This window comes from Pseudonaja textilis, chromosome 3 (assembly GCF_049901715.1).
Source record: "Pseudonaja textilis isolate UNSWEBS1 chromosome 3, rPseTex1.2, whole genome shotgun sequence".
Lineage (NCBI taxonomy): Eukaryota > Metazoa > Chordata > Lepidosauria > Squamata > Elapidae > Pseudonaja > Pseudonaja textilis.
This window is the reverse complement of record NC_141992.1, coordinates 179,214,748-179,238,054: the sequence shown is the minus strand read 5'-3', so window position 1 is coordinate 179,238,054 and position 23,307 is coordinate 179,214,748. Positions and strand designations below refer to the sequence as shown.

The window sequence follows — 23,307 nt, the reverse complement described above, 5'->3', positions numbered from 1 at the left end:
TCCTCTACAATAAACATACATAGAAAATATCCATCTTACCTTTCTGATGGCACAGCAAACCAATATTCATGCTTCTTATCTCTTTGTGCATATTGCTGCATCAATGCACTTGCCGGTGATACAAACGTTTTTCGCATTGGCTTGCCGACTTTGAGACACAAGAACTTGTATAATCGATGTCTTCTCTTCTCTTTTATTAGAGGACCTTTTATAAAGAGATAAAATGCCAGACTGTGGTTAGCAATTTTGCTTTGCTAATTATTAAATATTACATTAATTACTAGATAAATCTGGGTGTACCTTTAAAAGCTGATTAGATATTGTTACTCTGCTTAATATTAAGTTCAACTATTATAACATGGGTGAGCAATTTGCAGTTAAGAAGGTTACATATGAACATCTAACTCTCTGTTTACACCTCCTCTAATCTAATTTCAGATCTCAAATCTGTAAAATAAATAGTGAAATGGATTCATCAAACCACTGCAGAGACTTAAGACACCATGAAACTACAAATTCCTAAAATCAGGCCCATATTTCTTATTTTGGGAGAGCTGTAGCACAACAAGTATTTTGCATGTCTTAAAATATTGACTATATTTCTTAAGCCCCAACCTAGAGGGAAAAAGAAAAAGAAAATAGGTGGATGTAAACATTTAAACATAGGAAGTTTACATCACTTGTTTTCCTTTATTAAACACATTACCTTACATTTGCAGCTATGCTTCCTATATAGCCCAACCCTCAGTTGCCGGACTATGCATTCCAACATATGATGCAACAAATGAGTTCCTGCTCTCTAAACTACAATTAAATTAGCTACTGTGACTAAAGTTATCTCCACTAACTTTTATGATATATGAACATACAACAAATGTTGCATCATTCATTTACGACAATGTTATCAGCACAAAAGAATGTAACCCTGACATTGTCAAGGGGAGACTTTCACAAAAGGTAACCCAGACTCTGAGAAAGAAACAAAAGTTTGAGAAAGAACTAAAAGTAACACCACCCTGATTTTAAAACGGGACAGAGAGAAATTCGTCTGTTTTCAAGATTTGTTATTTCACCCCATAAATTAATAATGAAGAACATTCCTTCCTGTGCTTGTCTATTGACCCTTACCTATCTTGAGGGGCTAACAATTGGCCAGCAGAAGAAACATTTCTAAAGAATGATCCTCTCAAATATCAAAATCACCTGCATATTTTCAAACATGTGCTCTCACAAACTGCTCTATATGTTTGTGTGTTTTTGTTCTGGAAGAAATGAATTTCATGTGAAGGGGAGGGGCTAAGCCTCAATGCAAAAGCATGAAGCCAAGTCATCATGATGAATCTATTTAAATACAAAGTATAGATTTAAAAAGTCCTAATAACTAATACTATCCAGGAAACATATTACTATGTGTATCCTTGCTTGCTGCAACCATATTCTATCAACACTGACAGAAGTAACTTTTAGAAACAGAACACTTTTAGCACCATAGCGTTTCATAAGAAATTTATGGTTAAAAGTAGGACTAATTAAACATAAATGTGGAAACTATGCTAGTGAGATAAGATTTGCTTAAGGGGAGATGGAAAAACTATTAAAAATATTTAAAATTGATACTAAAAATAGAAACATTTGTAAAAACAATACTGTATGTTCAGAAACAGCCACGCTGCAAAGTAAGATATGGGAGGCAATAAACCAGCAGTCAAAAATACCAGGCCCAGATGAAACCTCCATTAAACTCTTTAATGGCATAAAAGGCAGTTAAAAGTGCTAACAGCTCTTTGTCAACAACACAAGTAAAAGTTATATGATCTAGAAATGTAACATGATCAATTGAGAGAACAAGTGAATTTAAAATATACCTTTGCTTTATTTATCCAGCATAATCTTTGTATAAATTATGTAAAATAGTATGTATATTAAGTTTGAATGGCATACCAATACACGTGATCATTCTTTTGAGGAACCTTTATCATAAACAACAAACCACTTTAAGAAATTAAGTTTGGGGGGGAAAGTGGTTCAAAATACAGAAGGCAATGAGCCTGGAATGAATATGATTCCCATCCTGTATTTATGTATAATTTACTCTAATGATTTAGATTCTTTTAATTCATTTTAATGTTTGTGCAAACTTACATAGCTTAAAAATAAAGATATTTCTGACAATAGATACCAAATAGTTAAAGCTATGATTTTGCCACTAATAATAAAGAAATAGTTTGAAAACTGTACATTGAAAATGACCAAGACGTAAAAGGGAAATGTTTTGAATTAGGGAAATAGAGACAGGTTACTAAGATTACCATGGACTGCAAGAATCCAATAAGTTCTAGAAAAATAAGAGGCAAGGATTAGCAAGTAGAAACTGATATATTTATAAATGAGATGCAAATGAAAGATGGAATGTCAGGTAAGGGATGTAGCAGGGAAGGTAACAAAAACAGAGAACAGATTGCCATCAAAAAGCATCCAGAACCAGAAAGAGAGCCATGTTACATGTCCCATCTACAAAAGAGTGTCATCTGGTGGATCCCAGGAAGAGACTCTTTGCTGCCATGGGGACTGCCCTGTGGAACATTATCCATCCCTGATCTTAGATTGGTCTCATTCCTCTGTTTTGATTAGCCGGCAGCAGGTGCTGATGGTGGAGGAGAGCGAGGAATCAGATGAGGGGCCAGGACCATTAGGGAGTGGACTGCTGCCTTCAGAGATTGTGGGGGCTGGCAGCAGTGATGAGGAGGTTCTCGAGGAGCCTGTGCCAAGTGCGTGTGTGTGCAGGATTGATTGTAGGAGAGAGCAGTTACAGCAGCACAGGCGACTCGGGCGTAAGGCTGCAAGGTAATGGCCACTCCTTCAAGAGGATAAAAGCCAGGTTTGAAGAAGTGTTCTTTGAAGAAGGCAAAGATGCTCTGAAGCTTCTTTGGACATCCTTGTGGACATCATAGTATTTGAAAAGTCTTGTAAACTAATTCTTATCTCAGGGTTTTTGGCAGCCTTGACAAACAACTTGGCAAGGCTCTTTCTTGTCGAAGCTAATTAGTTGGAAGCAGCCTTTTATCTGTGAAGAAGCAGAATTCATGGATTAAATCTAAAAAGGTGGGAGCTACTGCCTTTGTCTTGCGTTTGCTCTCTTGGAACCAGGTTGGGTCAAAATAGCCTCTAAGTCTCTAGGAAGGCCTTGAACACATGGCTTTGCCAACATGCGTGCACCAGCAACCATGGGGAGTTCTTCCAATAGTTGAACTGAGCTAACATAAATGAAGTTTGCAGCTGATTATGATTTTGTGTTTTTAAACAGATAATGGATAATTTTAATATTTTTTGAATAACCTGTTTTTATTGTTTATACTAGTTGTTAGCCAGTCAGATCACTGAGACCAACCCAGATTTGATTCTGAATTGATGATGATTATAATGATTACGGATTATCAAGAGTGACAAGACTCTTCACAATACAGAAATATGTTGCTAAAAGTAACACTAGGCTGTCTTTTGCTTTCTCTCACAGATATCAGATCCTTCAGAAATAGTACATTTCACATTACCCCCTAATGCATTTTGACTACAATAAAATTGGGAATATGACATTTTTTCCAACCAGTGTTTACTATATACACAAAGAGTAATTAAGGTTTATTGAGGTTTTTTTTTGTTATACTATATTAACTTTAAATTCTTACCTTCTATAGTTCCATCTACTGTTGTCATTTTGTGTTTCATTTCTTTATGCACTTCCTGGTGGATGGTATCCCGTTGCTGTTTGGTTTGTTGCATAGTATGGCTCTTCCAAAGCTTCCGCAGAATCTCTGTGTCTGTCTCAGAATCTTGAGTTGGCAGTTTCACAGTTTCCCTTTCATTTGTGGCCTCTTTTTGAGAATCAGTTTTTTCAGAATCCAAATGCTGCTCATCCTCTGGTACATTTCCTTCTACTGGTTCCTGACATGTTCCATGTTGTGCTTCAGCATCAGAAATAGATCCTTCTACAATATTCTGTACTTCTTCTATTGCTTTCTCCACTGCTTTTGAGTCCACAGTATCATTAACGGAAGTACTACCATCATTCAAAGGCTGTTTTCCATTGGAATTTACATTCCCAATATTATTAACAGAGTCTAAAATATCCTTTACATATTCTCTGCCAGTGTGGTTTACTGTCTGGACAGATTCAGACGAAGCTCCAGAAGATTTGTCTTGTCGAAGATCATCCAGAATCTCTTCCCGAATAGGAGACAGTTCTGACTCAGTGAAAACATCTTCTGACAGAGATTCTTCTGTACTCCTTGGAGCAGTACTGGCACTATCATTTCCTGTATCTCTCATTCTTAATTCCATTTCATCAGTATTACTTCTGGTAATTTTCTTGAAGTGGCAGAGATCTTTTACAGATAACTGACCTACATCACTAAAAAGTAAAGAAGACCTCTGTGTTATAACCTGAGAAAACAAAATGCACATAACTTTTTTTTAAAACTGGGATCATTTTAATAGAACCAGTTTGATAACTATTCATTAAACAGTTATGCAACATATCTCTGTAGAGAACATCCCCCACCTCCCACCCTATTAGCAGTGGACAAGATTTATTTATTGCAAAAGTTGTCTATAATACTCAATTCTATTAGCTTGAGTGGTATACAATAAAACAAAGAGGTATCCCAGTTGTTTAATAAATACATAAAACACAAGTACAAATAAACAGGATGGGACTTACAATAGCTAGGTATCATGAGCCTACTTAAAAAGGATGGTCTTTAAAAACTTGGATGTTAGAAAAGAGAGAGCCAGACACAGCTCTGTGGGCATTGTATTCCATGTGTGGCATACAATGGAGAAAGCCTAATTTGTAGCCCATCTGTAGCACAGGAAAGGATTCTTTATAGAATAATCTTATATCTTATATTCAAATGTAAGTAACTCACTGAGCTACCTTGTGAGGGACAGAATTCCTCATTCTTGTTGTAGTTGCTGTAGGTAATTTAACTTCTGCAAGTTGTTGAAAAAAACCAATTTTCCAATTTATATTTTTGTACTTACAGGCTTTAAAAAAAACCTTTATTTAGGGCAAATCCTATGGAAAAGAATTTGCATGGAGAATTCCATACTAATAAATGAAACAAAGTTCTACTTATATCACAAAATTGTGTCACAAAAAACAACCAATATTTTATTAAAAGTGATTAATAAATCTGGTCACAAAGCCATGTATATAATATGAGGATCTGGTTAACATGTCAAATCAGAAAACATGCCTCAAATAACTTTCTAAAAGCCATAAAATAATAATTTAGATTCAATGACTAGTAAGCTCCTCATAAACTTTGATTTTTAATGCTTCTGCATAGAAAGGAAATTGTGCTAATTTTAAAAGCTCTGGTGTAATTCTCAAAAACTTATTTAGTGAGTCCAAACTTCTTTGTTCCAAAAGTTCATAAAAACAGTGGTGGGGTTGTTGTTGTTTTTTGTCTCAGGAAAACAACATAGGGAGATTTGATGATTACTGTATACAGCTGCCATGCAAATGCAGTTTCTTTCATTTGACTCCCACACAGAGAGATAGAGATGTGTACACATACATACACTAATCTATCTTACATGGGTAACGAATCCTGTATTTTGCCATCAGCATCTTTATACATAGCAGCTGACATCACTTCTTCCATTGGACACATGATACCATACTCTTCACAGCCATTTTGTTGAACCAAGGGATCTGTTTTATGTGGATCAAACATTATATTGTTTGGTGTCACTAGGAGCACACCGGTGACAGTTCCCTATGATAAGGAGAAAAACAATAAAACTTCCTGCAATCAAAACCAAATCTTTTCAAATTATGTCTAGAAGTGACCTATTCACTTCATTACTTAATGAATTCTGAGCACTTCTATTAAAGTCTAACAAACACATTCAGCTTTCTTATAAACCATGAAAAATTGTAAATTCCTGGAAAATATAATATTTAAGGAAAAACAGTTTTGCCTAGTTAACATTAAACCATAATTCAGAGATATTGTAAGATGGTACTGTAAAATAATTTTGCATTTAAATTGTTTAATTGAATAAATGAACCTTAGTATAAACTTAACATTTCAGCAGTTATATTTCGATATAATATAAAACATTTTTTTAAAAGCAGTAATTTTATAAGTAATGCAACAAATGATATCAATGTTACATATGTTACATATTTCAAAGACTTTATGAAATTGTGGTTAATTTTAATGAAGCCTTTATCAATATATAAACACTGATTTTTTTCAAGATGCTATCCCTAAAAAGGAAATATTCCTCTGCATTTCTACAGATATGAATTGCTTGCATTTGAAAAGGTTATAGAGCTCTGAAGAAGCAGAAAGGTGTGCTATATATAGTAGAACCTCCAGTCACGACCATAATTTGTTCCATAACTTTGGTTGAAACCCAACCCGATTTGGTTGTGACCTGAACCTAATTTTGGAAATTTGGTACTTACAAAAAAAATGGTGCTAAAGGGGAAATCAGCCACCAAAAAAAAAATTGTGAATTTTTTGGTCAGAACTCTATTTGGTTGTGGTCAGAAGTGCTCATGACCAGAGGTTCTATTGTATACTGTTTAAGATGTATACAATGTATACAACAGTAAAGGGAGATTCAATAAATACACAATAAATAAGATTGGGAAAAGGTAAGAAAATCCACCCCTTCCCTCTCTCTCTCTCTCACACACACACGAAACTAAATAGACTGAAGTCTATGTAACAATCTAGAAAGAAATATTTCAAAAATATCATTCCTAAATATATAATGAAGTTAAGAATCAAGTAAATAAATAAAACAAATTCTCATTTGAAGTAAAGCTTTTACTTATAAGATCAATTTGGTTTTTCTCTTTTAGGCTTGCAGATATTCAGAAGTATTTATTTTGGACAGTTATGTTAAAATTCTTGACTTTTATTCAGTTCTCCATAGGAAACGTCAGAAGGAAAAAGAGGCACAAAGGCAGGATATGGATTGAGTTAGATCTAGTACAGATTGGAGAACTGATATGTTTTTACTTTATCCTTTTACTATCATAAGGAAAATCCACAGAGAAAAATATTTTGCGTGTTGTTGATTAGGTCAAAGAAAGGAAAGGATGAAAAAAGGAGGAAACAGAAGTTGATACAAGCAAGATGAAGCGAGGAAACTAGAGAGGGAAAGAAAAACTCATACATTTCAGCCAGTTAATCATTCCTGTTTTAAGCAGCAGCAGCTTTTCATATTGTGTAAGAAAAAGGTATTCTCAAGAATAGCAGCATTTCCACTACCTAGTTCTGTGATGATGAACCTATGGCACACGTGCCAGAGATGGCACGCAGAGCCCTCTCTGTAGGCATGTGCATCATCGCCAGCTGGTCTTCTGGTTTATGACATGCACATGAGCACCAGCCAACTGGTTTTCACAGGTGCTGGAGCACCAGAAATGGCCCCAAAAATGCCCCCAAACCAGGCCGTTTTTCAAGGCCATTTTCAAGGCCAAAAAATGACCTGAAAACGGTAAAAAAAAACAGCCTGAAAACAGCCCCAAAAAGGGCCTGAAAATGGTTCAGAAAATGGCCAAAAATGACCTGAAAAATGGCCCCCAAAATGGCCAAAAAACCAGGCATGCGTGCACTGGCCAGCTGGTCTTCGGGTTTCTGGTGTTCGGCACACACACATGCATGCGCATTCCGGTTTGGGCACTCGGTGCCGAAAAGGTTTGCCCTCATTGACCTAGTTTCTATCATGTTTCTTTTCTTTATTGCCTTTCCTTGCTGGAAGGAGGAAAGTGAATATGAATGCAATTTTGAGTAATTCGCTACAAGAGTTTTTCGTATGTGAGCAGCAATCTTGAATAAATGCAGATGGAAAATTAATTAATTAATTAATTGGGATATCTTTCTAAGAGGCAGTATTTAGTACTTTTTGCCCCTTATTCTAACAGTGCCTCTGCTCCATTTTTTTTTTGAGGAGAGTATGACTTCTGTAAGTTACACACACAGACACACAATAAAACCTATGCACACATTTTCTTAGGAAGACATTAGATTCTTCTGGAATTGCTAATAATAAATTGATAAAGAGGGAAAGTTAGACACTATAAGGATTTCCTGCTTGTGAAGGTTTTGTTTTCTTGTTTGTCTTCCTTTTGGGAAGATCATCTTAAATTCAGGGAACATCCTCTTCTTCAATAAACATGTAATTTTAAATGGAACTTGCTTGGTTTGGGCCGTGTCTATTAAATTTCAATGCCTGAAGTGAATTAATGTTTCTATAGTACAACTGGATAAGAATTCTCTAACATTTTTAAGATAACCCACGAGTATTCCTTCCTATTGTCTGAGAACAGAAAAGATAGTCTAAATATTAAGATTGTGGAAGCATATATACAAGATTCTTTACAAATATGCTATTTATAAAAGGATGACAAGACTCTATTATCTACATAGTCAATAAAAATCCATGTGTATCTTCTGTTGCATCTTTCAACTCAGCTGCTACGTTTTTTATTAGATATTGCCATCATTACTGTGACAAAGTGGATGAATTTAGTATGGTAATGTATAGCTTTGATATAGTTTTAAGGTTAACTTCTATTTATAGCTAATATCAATTAATTACCAAAATTATTCCATCCCAATAAAAGGAAAATTCTCAAATAATTTAGGTACATTAACACATTTTATGTAAGAAATGTATCATTATGTACCTTATTACTAGTAATGTATTTACAATTGATTTTGAGAAATTTTTCTGTGAAAGCTTCCTCTTCTTCTGACGTGGATGACACAACCCTTGTAGACCGAACACACGGATATGCTGGTATGGCTGTTGTTTCTTTCTTTTGTGCCCCATCTGAATCCTACAAAAACAAAAATTTCAGTGATGGAACCAAAAATGGGATGTGTTTTATAAATGTAGGCTTATCCTTGCCAAACCCATGTAGTATAAGAGAGAGGTTCAAAGCAAGTAAATGATAAAAATGAGTCATTTTAAAACGACTATTACCATATGTGTTGGGAATGAATTCTACAGAAGTATTAAATCACAGAAGTATTAAATCACAAGTTGGTATATGAAACGTATATAAAAGTATTTCACAAAGCAATATAGAAAAATGTGTATTATAGTTTTATTTAATATTAAAAGTACCAACATTCAAGACAGTGCTGTTAACATCCACATCAACATTCCAAACTATTCGAAAATGAAAATAGATTTTTTTATCAGTGTGTCTCAGTTCTGATCAGAACAATGAGGCCTGCATACTACAATTTGACTACTCTTCAGGAATACTTCCTTGGGGGAGAAATATTTACACACTTACAGCTGTCTTCTCAGCTTCAGCTTCTGAAGATGTAGGTGACAAAGGACTTTCAGGACTAAGTGAGGGGGAACTCTCCACACTGGAAAAATACTCTGGATCAGGAACATATAACACCTATAAAAACACATGTTGATTAAATCTGATTTAACTGATTTATATATTATTTAAAAAGTAAAACATTATTTGCACAAGGCTCAAAAAGACGTATCTGCATAAATGTCTTGCAGAGAACTGCAAACTTTTTAATATTGTGATCAAAAATTTGTTTTTGCATAAATCAGTAGGCATTTAGAACTGGTACAGAAGTTATTATATTGTCAGATATTTCATGAAATGCCTTGTGGATGATACATATTTTACTGTGTTTATCTTCAATTAGCTTTTAGAGTTTGCTTAGATTTCATATCCACATTTATATGTGATATAAATTTCATTCATGTTATGTTTACTCCAGCAGACTTTATTTCCCTTTTATAGAATCTGTACATAAATTATTTTTTAATAAAACTTTGAAAAATGTTAAATATATGCCCTCATTCTTGAATTACAGAATTGTCCTATTACATAGGATAACTTGTAACCATGATTATTTTCTATTTAAATTTTCAAAGCGGATCTGGAGTTTCAGCTTTAATCCAAACCTACTCCTGCCATATTCTGTACCCAAACAAATTTTAAGGTTTGATGCCAATTTATTTGTGGCAGGGGCTCCACTGTATTACTCTCCAATATTTTACAATTCTCCTCCATGTCACAAGATTAATTAGTTAGTTTTAACCATTCAGTCATGTCTGACTCTTGTTGACTTTATAAGCAAGAGTTCTCCATACTACCCTGTCAAGCATAACTTCTTTCAGTTGTTGGATGTTCATCTTCGTATCAGCTTTGATGGTAACAAGCCAGCGAGTTCTCTGCTTATCCCTTCTTCCTGATCCGCTAATGTTAAGATAATCATCGCCAAAGGAAGGAATAGATGTAATGTTCAATAAACTATTGATTACTCTTCATCTAGTTTTACTGTATTTATCTCATGTAGACAATACCTGTCCAGGAACAACTGCTCTGGAAAACAGCTTGTTTAACTGCACCAATTCATTAGGGGTAGTATCAAACTTCAAGGCCACAGTATTCAAAGAATCTCTTGACTCCACCTGTTTAGAGAACATAAATGCAATTAAATGATATGTAATCAAGTCTTCCCTACATTCTTGAAGGTCTAGCATATTATTATATTGTCTATTTTTAAAAGAAAATAGCAACCAAGAAAAATGTTCAGGCCTGCATCTTATTAGTAGGATTGAAATACAGTAAAACAATAGTCAGTTGCTCTGACTAAGCTGGAGTTGAATAAATTTGCGTTCTCTTCGCTGATGATGTAAAGCTATTCAAAATCACAGACAATATTGCTATCCTTCAAAAAGACCTTGACTATGTATCAGAATGGTCAAACAAATGACAACTTCAAATCTCAACAAATGCTCTGTCTTACATATTGAAAAAAAAATCAGAAAAAAATATAGGCTGAATAGTCAAGACCTTGTTGATGATCCAAACTCTGTCAAAGACCTTGGAGTACTCATCTCTAATGATCTAAGTGCTAGAGCCCACTGTAACTACATAGCCAAAAAGGCGTTAAGAGTTGTTAACCTAATCTTACGTAGCTTTTTCTCTGGTAATATTACACTAATATCTAGAGCATACAAAACATTTGCTAGACCAATACTTGAATACAGCTCATCAGTCTGAAACCCACATTACGTATCTGATATTAACACAGTTGAGAAAGTCCAGAAATATTTCACAAGAAGAGTTCTCTACTCCTCTACTCGTTGCAGAATACCTTATGCCACCAGACTTGAAATTCTAGACCTAGAAAACCTAGAACTACATCACCTTCGGTCCGATCTAAGTATAGTATATAAACTCATGCATTGCAATGTCCTGCCTGTCAATGAATACTTCAGCTTCAACCATAACAATACAAGAGCAAACAACAGATACAAAGTCAAAGTTAATCGCACCAAACTTGATTGCAGGAAATACGACTTCAACAACATAATGTCTGGAATACTCTACCTGACTCTGTGGTTTCTTCCCCAAACCCCAAAAACTTTAACCTTAGACTGTCTACTATTTACCTCACCCCTTTCCTAAGAGGTCTGTACGGGATGTGCATAAGTGCACCAACGTGCCTACCGTCCCTGTCCTATTGTTTCTTTTATTTCTTTTATTTTTCTTATATGTATCCATGTATTTATAACTATGTTTTTACTTATACCTATTATCTTGTAAGCAATTGACAAACCAAATAATTAATAAATAAATAAACAAAATAAATTTCAAACATAAAAAGACCAACTAACCAAATATTTAAGATACCTACAATTTTATTTGCAACAATTTAAAAGTGTTTGACTTACTTAAGTACCAATTCTAATAGAATTGTTTTAAAAAATAAGGCCTTCTAAAAATTAATAATCAGCATGCAGTTTTCTCAAATTTTAAATCTTTTCTTAGCTGCTGCACTGGGAATGAAAAGCTGTTTCCGATTTGACATACAAACTGCTTTTACCATAAAATGGGGATTACCTGGTATTCCAAAGAAAGAAAGAAGCAGGGAGTAGGACAAAACACTAATCATTATAAAATGTGATTAGTTTAGATTAAAATAAAACTTTACTCTCCAACAGCAATACCAGTTCATTAAAACAGAATTAATGAATAATTTATATGGTGGTTCCATGTCCCAAGCTCTGTCAACTATTTCTGATTCATTTCTAATAAAAAAATTCAAAAATGTTATTTTTTAATGTGCACCAAAGATTTTTAATTAGATTCAGTAAATACTAAGGAGAAGCTGAAAGACAATTACTTGTCAAATAGATATCAAAACTTTTGAAGCATTTGCTGCTGGATCATTGAGACATTTTGCTTATTATAAACCCCAAACAAACCCCTCTTTTAAAAATGAATTATGTGAACATTGGCCAACATGGTGCTTGCTGAAAACAAACATCAAGCAATAGAAATTATTGTTTCAGTTACAATGCTTGAGGAATTTTGGTCAATTGGCAAAGATCATTGGAATGGTACCCAGTTCTATTTCTCTTTGTCATTTGTGTCAAGTAAGGTTCAAGCAAAAAATCACTATCTAGACTTAATTTTGAGTAGAAAAAGATAATAAATTTAAACTGAATTTGAACAAAATGGAGGCTTATTAGATGGTTCTGGCTTTAAAAATTAATGCAACAGTTTGCTTCAAATAGGATTATATATCCATACATGGGTAATATTTAAATCTTCTGCAAAATAAATTACAGACCATTTTGCATATATGCACTCTGAAATCTGCAACATTGATACAAGGATACAAATTACTTAAATAGTTCATATCTGTATCAGATAAATATGATATTTACTGAAATGAGTCTGACCACTAGATAACATGGCTATATTTATGTACTATAAGAAATCAAAAGCTCACTGTATAATAATTCCACAAATGAAATGTCAAGATTACTCATTGAATGACTTTGTCAAGGGAGAATCAAGTATTGAATCATGCTCTCTATTCATTTCTAAGTTGAACTAAAGTTCTATCGCCTTATAATTCCCTAAGTAACAGAGTTGAATCTCTGAATATTGTATGAGTTGTACCATATTTTCAGATGGAACAGGGGAAGAGTAGACATTTATCTTCTTGTCACATCATTATGGGCAACATACAGAATGATAACACAAAATAAATATTTTATTTAATTATTGAATTATTTTTTTTAATTATTGAAACCTGGCCAAGATTCAGTTAATTACCAAGGCACAACTGCCAACATCTATTGTGGAGAATACGACTGGGTTTCATTATGTTTATTAAAATGTGTATTGTGGATTATTTTAATACTGATCATGAACTCCTAAATATATTTACTGAAAATATATGACTAGAAATAAAAAGTGCATTAATTTCGAACATTGTAAGCTTTCCACAGATAAAGCCATATTTAGGGTCCTTTGATTAGTTATATAACTGTAAGCTCTACAATATTTCTTTGTAAGAAACTTAAAATAAACTGACATTCAAACTCACATGTAAGTAGGACTGCAACATGTTTGAATTTTAGTATTCAGAACTTCTTTCTACAACAGATTGGAAAGTGTACTCTTTTTCTTAATCTCATGATTTCTTTTATTTCTTTATTAATAAATAGTGGATAAAATCCTATTATATTATACATTTTTCACAGACCCTCAACAGCAACAACAAAAAAGGACAGACTAAAAGTCTGATCATTGCTCAAGTTTTTAGGTACTAGAATATTGATGGGTCTTACTTTTTATAAACAATTATAATTGTGATAAGCAATTATTTAAAGCAGTTCTCAAAGTTAATTACAATGCTTATCATAGGAAATATATTCCATTTTTGGAGTGAACAAGCCAGAATTTTTCAGATAAGAGGAGTACATTATTATGAGAGTGTGTCATCTACAGCATTTTTTCCAAAAAGTTGTTTCCTCTTTCTGATATTTTCAAATAATTTTTTTCCAAAGGAAAATATTGTATATAATTTAATAGAAAAGTAAGATTTCCAAGTATTGCATGTATTTATCAGGGAGGATTTCTCAGAAGTTAATCTTACATGCTAACAGGATTTTCATGAGAAGGAATAAATACATAGAAGAAATTTGTATACATTGTTATATTTCCAAATTTATATTAATAATTTGAGAATTATTGGGAATTGGGAATAATATAAAATAGAAATACAAACAAGTCAGGTCAAAAATATGTAACAAACAATAAGCAAACTGAAGTCCTAATACACTATGTAATAATGACAAGTTATTAGTTATTTTGAGATAGAAATGGAAAAACTAAATGAAACATTTCCAGTCTCTTTAATACTCTGATACAAGCACTTTAAGGATAATGAAGTTGGCAATAGAAAGTCTTAACAACATTATTTTCAATTGCTTGGAAAAGTAATTAGAGACCATTTTGTAGTATGCCCTCTTAAAACTCTAAATTTTGTTACAATTGGTACAATGGTACAAATTACTTAAATATTTTATATTTGTTATCAACTGAACATTTCCAAATTCACTGAAAGGAGTTTGATTACTGGAAACCATGACTATATTTTCCTCTGCTGAAATAAATCAAAATCTAAGTGTATAATAACTTCATTAACAAGCTTATTATCTGATAACTTTACTAACACACACATTATATAGACTTACACTGTGAAATTGACACAAAAGCTCTGCTTGTGTAGTTTAATACAAGTCATTCAAAGCAGTTTTGTTAGAAATGCAGAACTGTGTGCTAGCTGATACCACTGTGTATCAGATTGTTTATACAAGTAATTCATTTAAAGTGAAGGAACCAATTCACTTCCTAATTACATTTTATGGTTATATACTCATCAGTATCTCTCAAATTCAGCAATGGAAAGCAAAAGAGCAATACAACTTTAGAGTAAGTCTAAAGTCTGTTTAAACTGTTACAAAAATACTCATAGTACATACATAGAAATAGAATCCCAATAGCCAGCTTTTTACTAAGTTTCATTTCAAACAAGTCCTTTCTACTTAAAAATGAAAACACTGAACTGATTTACAGTGGTACAATTTGAAAATTCTATCTAGAAACCATAAATATATAGGTATTATGTAATAAACTATTTCCTAATTCAGACTTCTAGTTTCCCTTAGTAACCAGAAATTTAACACTGACTATATTTCTGCTTAAGGGTCATTTGAAGAACACATAGACTCGGCATTCTGATGATTGAATGATTAAAAAACAAAACTGATCCCTGACATATTAATAAGTCAATGAAACTTATAAGAAAAGAAAAATATTTGTGTATCACACTGGTAAAATGGGACAACATTATATTAATCTATACTCAGTGGATTATTAGCAATATTAAAAGCATTAGAAGCAGTAAGGGTGATTTTTCTAAAAGTACAATAAGGCATATATTTTAAAACTAATGATCTACTATTAGCATATAATATCTACAGGAAGACTGGAAAGTTTAAGAGACTTACTCTACATTATGTTTGAAAAGATTCAGCATAGTGCTTCTCAATCCCATTAACAAATTTTCAGTGTATCTTGAAAATTATGTACCCGAGCAACAACTTACGATATATTCTATAGTCCCTTTTGGCTTTTGAAAAGACATGCGTCTCCCATCTTTCTTGTCTATAGTCTTCTTCTGGCCAGTATCTGAAAGAAATTGAGGCAAAGCATGCATTATTACATTCATCTTTCTCTCATCTCAGGATTGTCACACACTGCCGACTACAGCATCACTTGCAGACATGTAATTCACCAGTTACATAGCTTTCAGCCAGTGAGACTATGGCCAGCCTAAGACAACTACCTATCACAACAGACTTCATTCCTCTAAATTTATTACACTTTAGTGTTTAGAAATCCCTTAGCTTTATCAATAGCTGCAAGCCTTCTAAAGTATTACTAAATCACAAGAAACTAGATGAAAAGTTTTTTCAATATAGGGCAAGGTTATAACAGTTCTCTAACATATTTAATTAGATTGTCATTACGTATAGCTTGCCTGTTATTTGCAGTAAATTAAAATCAGCTTCAGAGATTAGTCCTTAACTTTAGCTAGTTTTTCAAACACAGCTGTATAGCACTTTAATGGCAAGTTATATACATCTGTGCTATTTTTTATTATTAAACATTTAAAAACATTTAACAAGTGGTAAATCAGTCAGAGTTGCTGGGAAGCATTCAGTATCACTTGTTCAGAAATCCACATTTTCTCACTGATCAAAAATTAAGCAAACTTTATCCGATTAAGTCCTTTTCTTCAGCTTGTAAGAAACTAAATTCTGTAATTCTGTAATAACTTCAAGACGTGCAAAAGAGTTTTATAAATGGTGCACAGAGACTAAAAAGAAAATAGGAAAAAAAGACCCTTTTTTTCTATTTGCTCATCTCAGAACATATTTAGTTGTAGATATAGATATGGCCATCCTTTAAAATTGGAGTGAATGAGTTGGAAAAGAGATATAGTCTCTAAGATGTCAATAGAGATTATCAGTCATCCAAGTCATAGTTGTCCCAAAGATGCTTTTTAAAGAAATAACTGGAGTTTTTTTTTTTCCTTTGAAGACATTTCACTTCTCATCCAAGAAGCATCTTCACCTCTATTCTTGTGGTTTATTATTTGTATGTCCACTTCAATTATTACTTCAGCTGGTTTCATTTGAAAATCCAATGTGCTCTCTTTTTCAATATCACTCTGCTAGCATTTACATTTTCATATCTTCAAGCATGGCCATAACTACATGTTTTCCCCAAATCCGCATGAAACACGCACGGGTCCTTTCTCATCGACAATGCTGCCAATTTGGAAATCCTCCTTGCTGATGTGATCACAATTAAGAAGACCACCTTATATGTCAGGAATTTGAGACTAGCGGTTCTTAAAGGCTCGAACAGGCCAATTGTAAGTGCGATTAACACCTTGTTGAGCTCCCAAGTGGGATAGCGGTGAATTACAGGAGGTCGTAAGTTTGCAGCACCCTTAAGAAAGCTGCGGACATGTGGATGGTACGCTATGGAATGAAGGTCACCCCAGGATATCACCGAGGCTAAGGCCGCCACCTGTCTGAGTGAAGTATTTGGAGATAGGCCCTTGGTCAACCCCTCCTGTAAAAAGTCCAACAATTGTCCTGTTGATGGGGCAGTTGGGTTGATCTTAGGCCCCCGGCACCAGAGACAGAAAGCGGACCATGTGGCCTCATATATACGATTTGTAGAGGACCGTCTGGATGCTTGTATGGTGGCAATGGCATCCTCTGAAATCTGTTGGGTCCTTAAACAGTTCTGCTCAACCTCCATATGGCTAGGCTGAGCCATTATGTGTCCGGGTGAAGTACTGGCCCTTGCGAGAGGGAAACCCTCAATAGTGGAATTTTCCAAGGTTGTTTTCTCGACAGGTCCTGTAAGTCCGCGAACCATGTTCACTTGGGCCAGTAAGGGGTGACCAATATCAATTCCGCTCGTTCCTCCAATAACTTCTGGATCAACCTGGGTATTACAGGGAGTGGAGGAAACACAAACAGAAGTCCGGGAGGCCACTGACATCGCAGAGCGTTGACAGTCTCCACCCCCTGAGTTGGGTACATTGAAATATACCAGGGCAATTGGGCGTTGAGGGGAGAGGCAAATAGATCGATCACCGGTTGCCCAAACTTCCGCAATGCTTCCTGGAAGAGAGACGGGTATAGGCGCCACTCTGCCTGATCTATCATGGCCCTGCTGAGCAAGTCCGCTTGTGTGTTTAAGGCCCCTGCTATGTGCTCTGCCTTGAGCGACAACAGATTGGCCTCGGCCCACTTGAACAACCTGGCTGTCTCCAGCATCATAAGTTTGAAATGGGTACCCCCGTCTGTTTATGTGGGCCTTGGTTGTTATATTGTCTGTCAAGACCAGAACGTGGTATGACTGGAAGAGGGGTAGAAAACTGCGTAACGCCAGATGAACTGCTTGCAACTCCAACAGGTTGATGTTTTGTGATTGTTCGTAAATAGTCCAAATTCCCTGAGCAGTGTGGGATTGGAAGTGAGTTCCCCTTCCCATCAGGCTGGCATCGGTCGTGATCGTTGCCCTGCATGGTTCCTTGAATTGACACTCCTTGTTTATCATGTTTCCCAACCACCAGCGGAGCGATTGGAGAACATTGTGCGGTACCTTTATCCAGATGTTGGAAGTGGCTCTTCCGGATCACTGGAACGGTAGCAGGAACCATTGTAGATCTCTAGAATAGAACTGAGCCCAAGGCACAGTGGAAATACAAAAAATCAGTTTCCCTAACAGTTGAGACAGAACTGCAAGGAAAACCCTCTTTAAGGCTCTGATCTCTCTGGCCAAAGACTGGATACTATTCAACCTGTCCTAAGAGAGAAAAACCTTGCCCTCCACGGTATCTATCACTGCCCCTAAATGAACTAACCTAGTTGAGGGGATCAAATGGCTTTTATCCCAATTTATGGAAAAACCGTGACCCTGAAGGGTCTCCAGGGTAATCTTGGTATCCAAATTTGATTGATGTCTGGAAGATGACAAAATTAAAATATCATCCAAATAGCATTGTAAACGAATAGATTTGATCCTCAGGGAGGCAGCCAAACCCGCTAGGACCTTGGTAAAAGTCCTAGGGGCCGAAGCCAGACCGAATAGTAGGGCGATATATTCGTAGTGCCGATCACAATAGCAAAATCTAAGATATTTGTAGTGAGCGGGTCTAATTGGTATATGTAGATAATCCTCTGTGAGATCTATAGAGGTCAGGACATCGTTCTCTCTGATGCTGAGCAGAATGGACTGGAGAGTAGTCATCTTGAATTTTCAATAAACCAATGATCTGTTCAGACATTTGAGGTCCAGAATTGCCCTCCAGCCCCCCAAACTCTTTGGGACCACAAACAATATAGAATAACAGCCTTGACCCCTTGTTCAGATGGGACCTCCCTAATGGCCCGAATATGCAGAAGATGATGATAACCTCCTGCATCAACGCTCTAAATGGGGTCCGTGGACCTAGCACTCCTAATGAAAAAGTTCGGGGGCGAGGATTGAAACTCTAGTGCCAAACCAAACCTAACAGTGTCCCTGACCCACGCATCAGAGGTGGAGCTGTCCCATTGATCAGCAAACAATTTTAGCCACCCTCCAATGGGACTCCTGTCAAGGACTCACTTGGGGCGATGAAAAAATCGGCCTCCGGTACCTCTGGGGTTTCTGTTTTGGCCTCCCCACTGACCTCTATCGGAAGATTCAGACCTCACCTGTCTAAAACTGGGCCTGTAGCCTGATGTTCTCTACGATCTGGGAATGTATGGACCTTGATAGTAGGGCCGAAAGGGACCCCTTCGAAACAACTGGGGCGTTCTGTTTTCAGACCTCTGAAAAAGAGGGAGAAGCACTTTTTTCTTGTTTCTATTCTCAATAAGCAGAGGCTCCAAGACACTGCCAAATAATTTATCCCCCGATATTGGGGCTGATGACAGCTTGCATTTATGCTTGGTATCCACCTGCCAATGTCTGAGCCATAGCAGTCTCTGAGCTGACATGTGAGATGCTATGGCTCTAGACGAGAATTTGACTGCATTAAATGTGGCGTCGGCAGAGAATTCTGCCGCTGCAATAATCTTAGCAATGTCCTGGTGGGCTCTAACATTTGACGCCAGCAATATATCCCTCAAGTGGAAGAGCCATCGTAGGGAGGTCCGTTTAAAAAAGGATGCAGCTGTAGCTGCCCTAATGGCCCAGGCGTCAGAAACGTGCGCCCTACGGAGTGCCAACTGTGCTCTCTTTTCCTCAGCTTCATTGGGAAAGGTTGAAGAAGAGGCCAGTCAAATTATAATATCGTTTATCGTACCCTGTTGGGGCTGGGTAGGATGCTGCTGATGCCCATTGATTTTGTACTAATTCAGCAAACATACAAGGGACAGGAATAGTTTCTGCCTCATTAGCCGGTTGTGAGATTAGGTCCCCGGATTCGTTCTGAGACCCTGTTGACAATGGATGAGGACTTGATGTGCCTAGTTTAGCGGTGTTCTTTGCCTTGAACAATAAAGATTTAAAGAGGTGCAGACGAAAAAGACCAGAAAAGGTAGGTTGGTCCGGAATGAGGCCTTTGTCATCTGACATTCCTTGTTCTAGTGGATCAGCCTCTGACAACCCCAAGTCCATCTGATGGATCGACCCCACCTCCATGGGAACATCCTGGTCATCTAATTCTACCTCCTCCCAAAGACCCTGGACTGGTATGTCAGGGAAATTGGGGAATACCTGAGTTTGATATTGTCCCATATACACAAAGGATCGAGCAGACAGGGATCCCGCTTCCGAAGTAGCCGAAAAGTGTCTGGTCCGGATGGATTGCTGAATTCCAACCACAATGCCCTTTTGAATTGCCATCTCCATCCATTGCCTCATTTAGATGGGAATAGTCTCAGGTAATCCCTCCTCCTGTCTTAAACCGGCGGCCATAGGGGTGAAGGTTGCCTCTGGGCTTCGCCAGGCAGTGCTCATTGGAGATATGGCTATGGGAGGCTGTCCAGAAAAAGCCTGTCTGGGCTAGGTAGATAAGTCCAAGGGCCCCAGCAATGGACTTGGGCCCTGATCCAATTGTTGTAGCCATCTTGTCCGCCTCCTTGGCCCGTTTCTGCAACTGCCTTTCCAAGGCTTGGTGCTGTCTATGGGCATCCTTATCCGCCGCCTTAGAGGCCTTTTGGGGGCCCACTGACTTATCTCGGGACTTATTTGTCTTGGAGTGGAAGACGTTGTCACCTTCCATTGTGGTGGACTGAATCTTGTGTGTCTAACTTTAATAATAATAATAATAATAATAATAATAATAATAATAATAATAATAATAATAATAATAATAATAATAATATTTGTACTTAGGGGTGATGCCTACCCGTGGTTGAAAGTAGAGCACTTCTCCAGGAGTGTAAGTCTCTCTCTCTCTCTCTCTCTCTCTCTCTCCCTCTCTCTCTCTCTCTATATATATACATGCATACATACATACAAACACACACACATATATATACATATGCCTATATCTATATGTAAGCCTGTATATATGGGAAACAGTATCTAAGGGTCCCCAGCAAGGGAACCCCCCCAAGCGCTCCAAGCAAGAAATATTCAGGATCCCTGGTCCCCAACAAGGGAAACCAGCTATACAGGTCCTGGGTGGATCTTTTCCTGTCAAAAACGTCCTGTTTGAAATGGTACTTAAGGCTTTGCTCCAATGTAACGATCCAAAAGCAATTGCGAGAGGGGGGGAAAATCCTGTTTAAGGACTAGCCTGCTTATCCAACGCCAGCAGGCTAAGAGAGAAATAATCTCAGGAAAGTGGAGTGGGAAAATACTTGCCCCGGTCCCCAAGAAGGGAAACCAGCGGGTGAACTATTTAGGTGTGAACTTGAAGCCACCCGTTTAAAATGGCAGGAAGGCAGAATCTCCGATGTTAAATGCCTGAGTAGTTTAACGAGCCGCTGCTGCTGACTCTCTAAAATGTCAGACAAATGATCCTGTAAGGAGAAGTGAGCCACGGCTGCGAGCGTTCCGGCAAGATTGCAAAGATAAGATGATCGCGGAATTAGATAGGCTAATTGCCTGAAGTGGCCATCTGAGGCTGCCTGCGAAGTGGCAGGCTCTGCCAGTCACAAAGAGCTGCTCTCAACTGATCGGGGGGATAACCTAATAGAGCAACAAGCCTTGAAATCGCCAGATTAATAGGGGAAAAAATTGCAAGCCGAATTAACCCAAGAGCAAACCTGAATCTTAGCTGAATCAGAAACCGTACCAGTCAGGGAGTGCACAACCTCTTACCACAAAGGCTGAGCTAAAACTGGGGGACGCTGGGGAGGTGTCCTGTGGAGGAGGAGGAACGTCCCGGCGTTTTAAGCCCAGCCTTTCCAGAAGAGACTGAAGCACCCCCCACTTCTGGATGCTCTGAACAGCTCATGGGAGAACTTATGAGTAGCCAATCCACACTTTTTTTTTTGCCATGGTTGTTTTGCTCCACAAAAGTTGAGCCTTCTTCATATGCCATCTATCTTTCCATATAAGACTCTATGATTTTAAATGCATTAGAATGTAACAACTTAACGTTGGTGGCATGTGAAATTAGTGTTGCATGATAGTATACATACAATGCTAAGTCTTTTTTTTTTTTTTTTAGTATTGGTACCTAGACAGACCCTTTCCAAAAAGGGCACTGTAACATTTTCCAGGCTTGATTTGGTTTGAATCTTTACTGATTTTTTTTTGCTGTTGCTTGCGTATTTCTGAAGATATTCTATCAATTCCTATTTCTGAAGATATTCCATCAATTTCTTCCTTCCAACTTGGTAATGACCATGTGTTGACCTAGCTATATTTTCTAATATTAAGAGGTTCATGCAAACAGGGAATACCTTCTAATATATCTGGGATATTAATATTCCTACCATATAGAATTTCAAAAACTCCTTCCATCTTTGATTTTCCAGAGGTTGATATTTACCACTCGAACTTTTAGAAAACATTTTATGCGTGTGTGTTCCCAATTATAGATGTTGTAATACAATAAAATATGAAATATTACCAACGTAACTCTAATCAGTTCCTCCAAAACTATTAACAGGCTGAGGTAAACTTATCAGAGACAATCATTTAAAATTTTCTATTTACGAGATCTATGAATTTAGAGAATTTGACTTCCTCCATTGTAAGTTATATTGCATGGAGACTCAATCTAAAAATTAAAATTTGAGTATACAGCATTCAGCATTAAGTTATATATTTTTTCTTGAATAAAGGATATTTTAAATATTATCTTTTTATGCATCTGAAATTAAACTCCATTATTTGGGCTTATGTTTCAAAAATTAATAGAATAATCTTATAATTCTGAAGTATTAAATTATATTTTTATAATGGAGTAGTTTTTGTCTAATTTTTTTTACATTTTTTTACAATTAATGGGAAAAATCTATGGGCAGGATCTAAATAACTTCTTAGGCTTATATAATGAACTTGTACCACACCACTGTTAAAAAATGATTTATTGCAGCAAGTGACTCACAACCAAACAAGCCTGTTTGACATATGATTTTAAAATGATTAGCAGATTAATGGAATGCAAGTTTTAGGTCCTCTTTAATCTACCAATGTGCTTTTTCATATATTTATTTGAAAAGTAAACCCATACTGTATGAGGAATTGCAATGTATGAAATAAATAAGCACAATTTGCTACACTTAACGTATTCTACAATACTGTACACGAATTCCCTATCTTGCATTTTATTTTCTACCATTAGTTGCTTAATAATAACTTCTTAGTGTAAATTTAGATTCAAAGCACATTATAAAACCAGAATTTTTATAATTCCTATAGTTTTTAACCAATGTAACAATATCATAGAAAAT

At 36.2% G+C, this 23,307-nt stretch overlaps 1 protein-coding gene across 17 annotated transcripts in view; it reads right to left on the bottom strand.

Annotated features, from left to right (window-relative positions):
• The window catches only part of OXR1 (oxidation resistance 1), a 221,115-nt gene that overhangs the window by 32,922 nt on the left and 164,886 nt on the right, over positions 1-23,307 (bottom strand). For all 17 annotated transcript variants that reach the window (XM_087931614.1, XM_087931617.1, XM_087931628.1 and 14 more), the window contains 7 exons: positions 15,486-15,568; positions 10,375-10,482; positions 9,332-9,445; positions 8,714-8,866; positions 5,599-5,780; positions 3,687-4,408; positions 40-205 (listed from right to left, as the gene is read on the bottom strand). In XM_087931614.1, the coding sequence (XP_087787740.1) occupies positions 40-205; positions 3,687-4,408; positions 5,599-5,780; positions 8,714-8,866; positions 9,332-9,445; positions 10,375-10,482; positions 15,486-15,568 (1,528 nt within the window). The remainder of the gene's footprint in view (positions 1-39; positions 206-3,686; positions 4,409-5,598; positions 5,781-8,713; positions 8,867-9,331; positions 9,446-10,374; positions 10,483-15,485; positions 15,569-23,307) is intronic.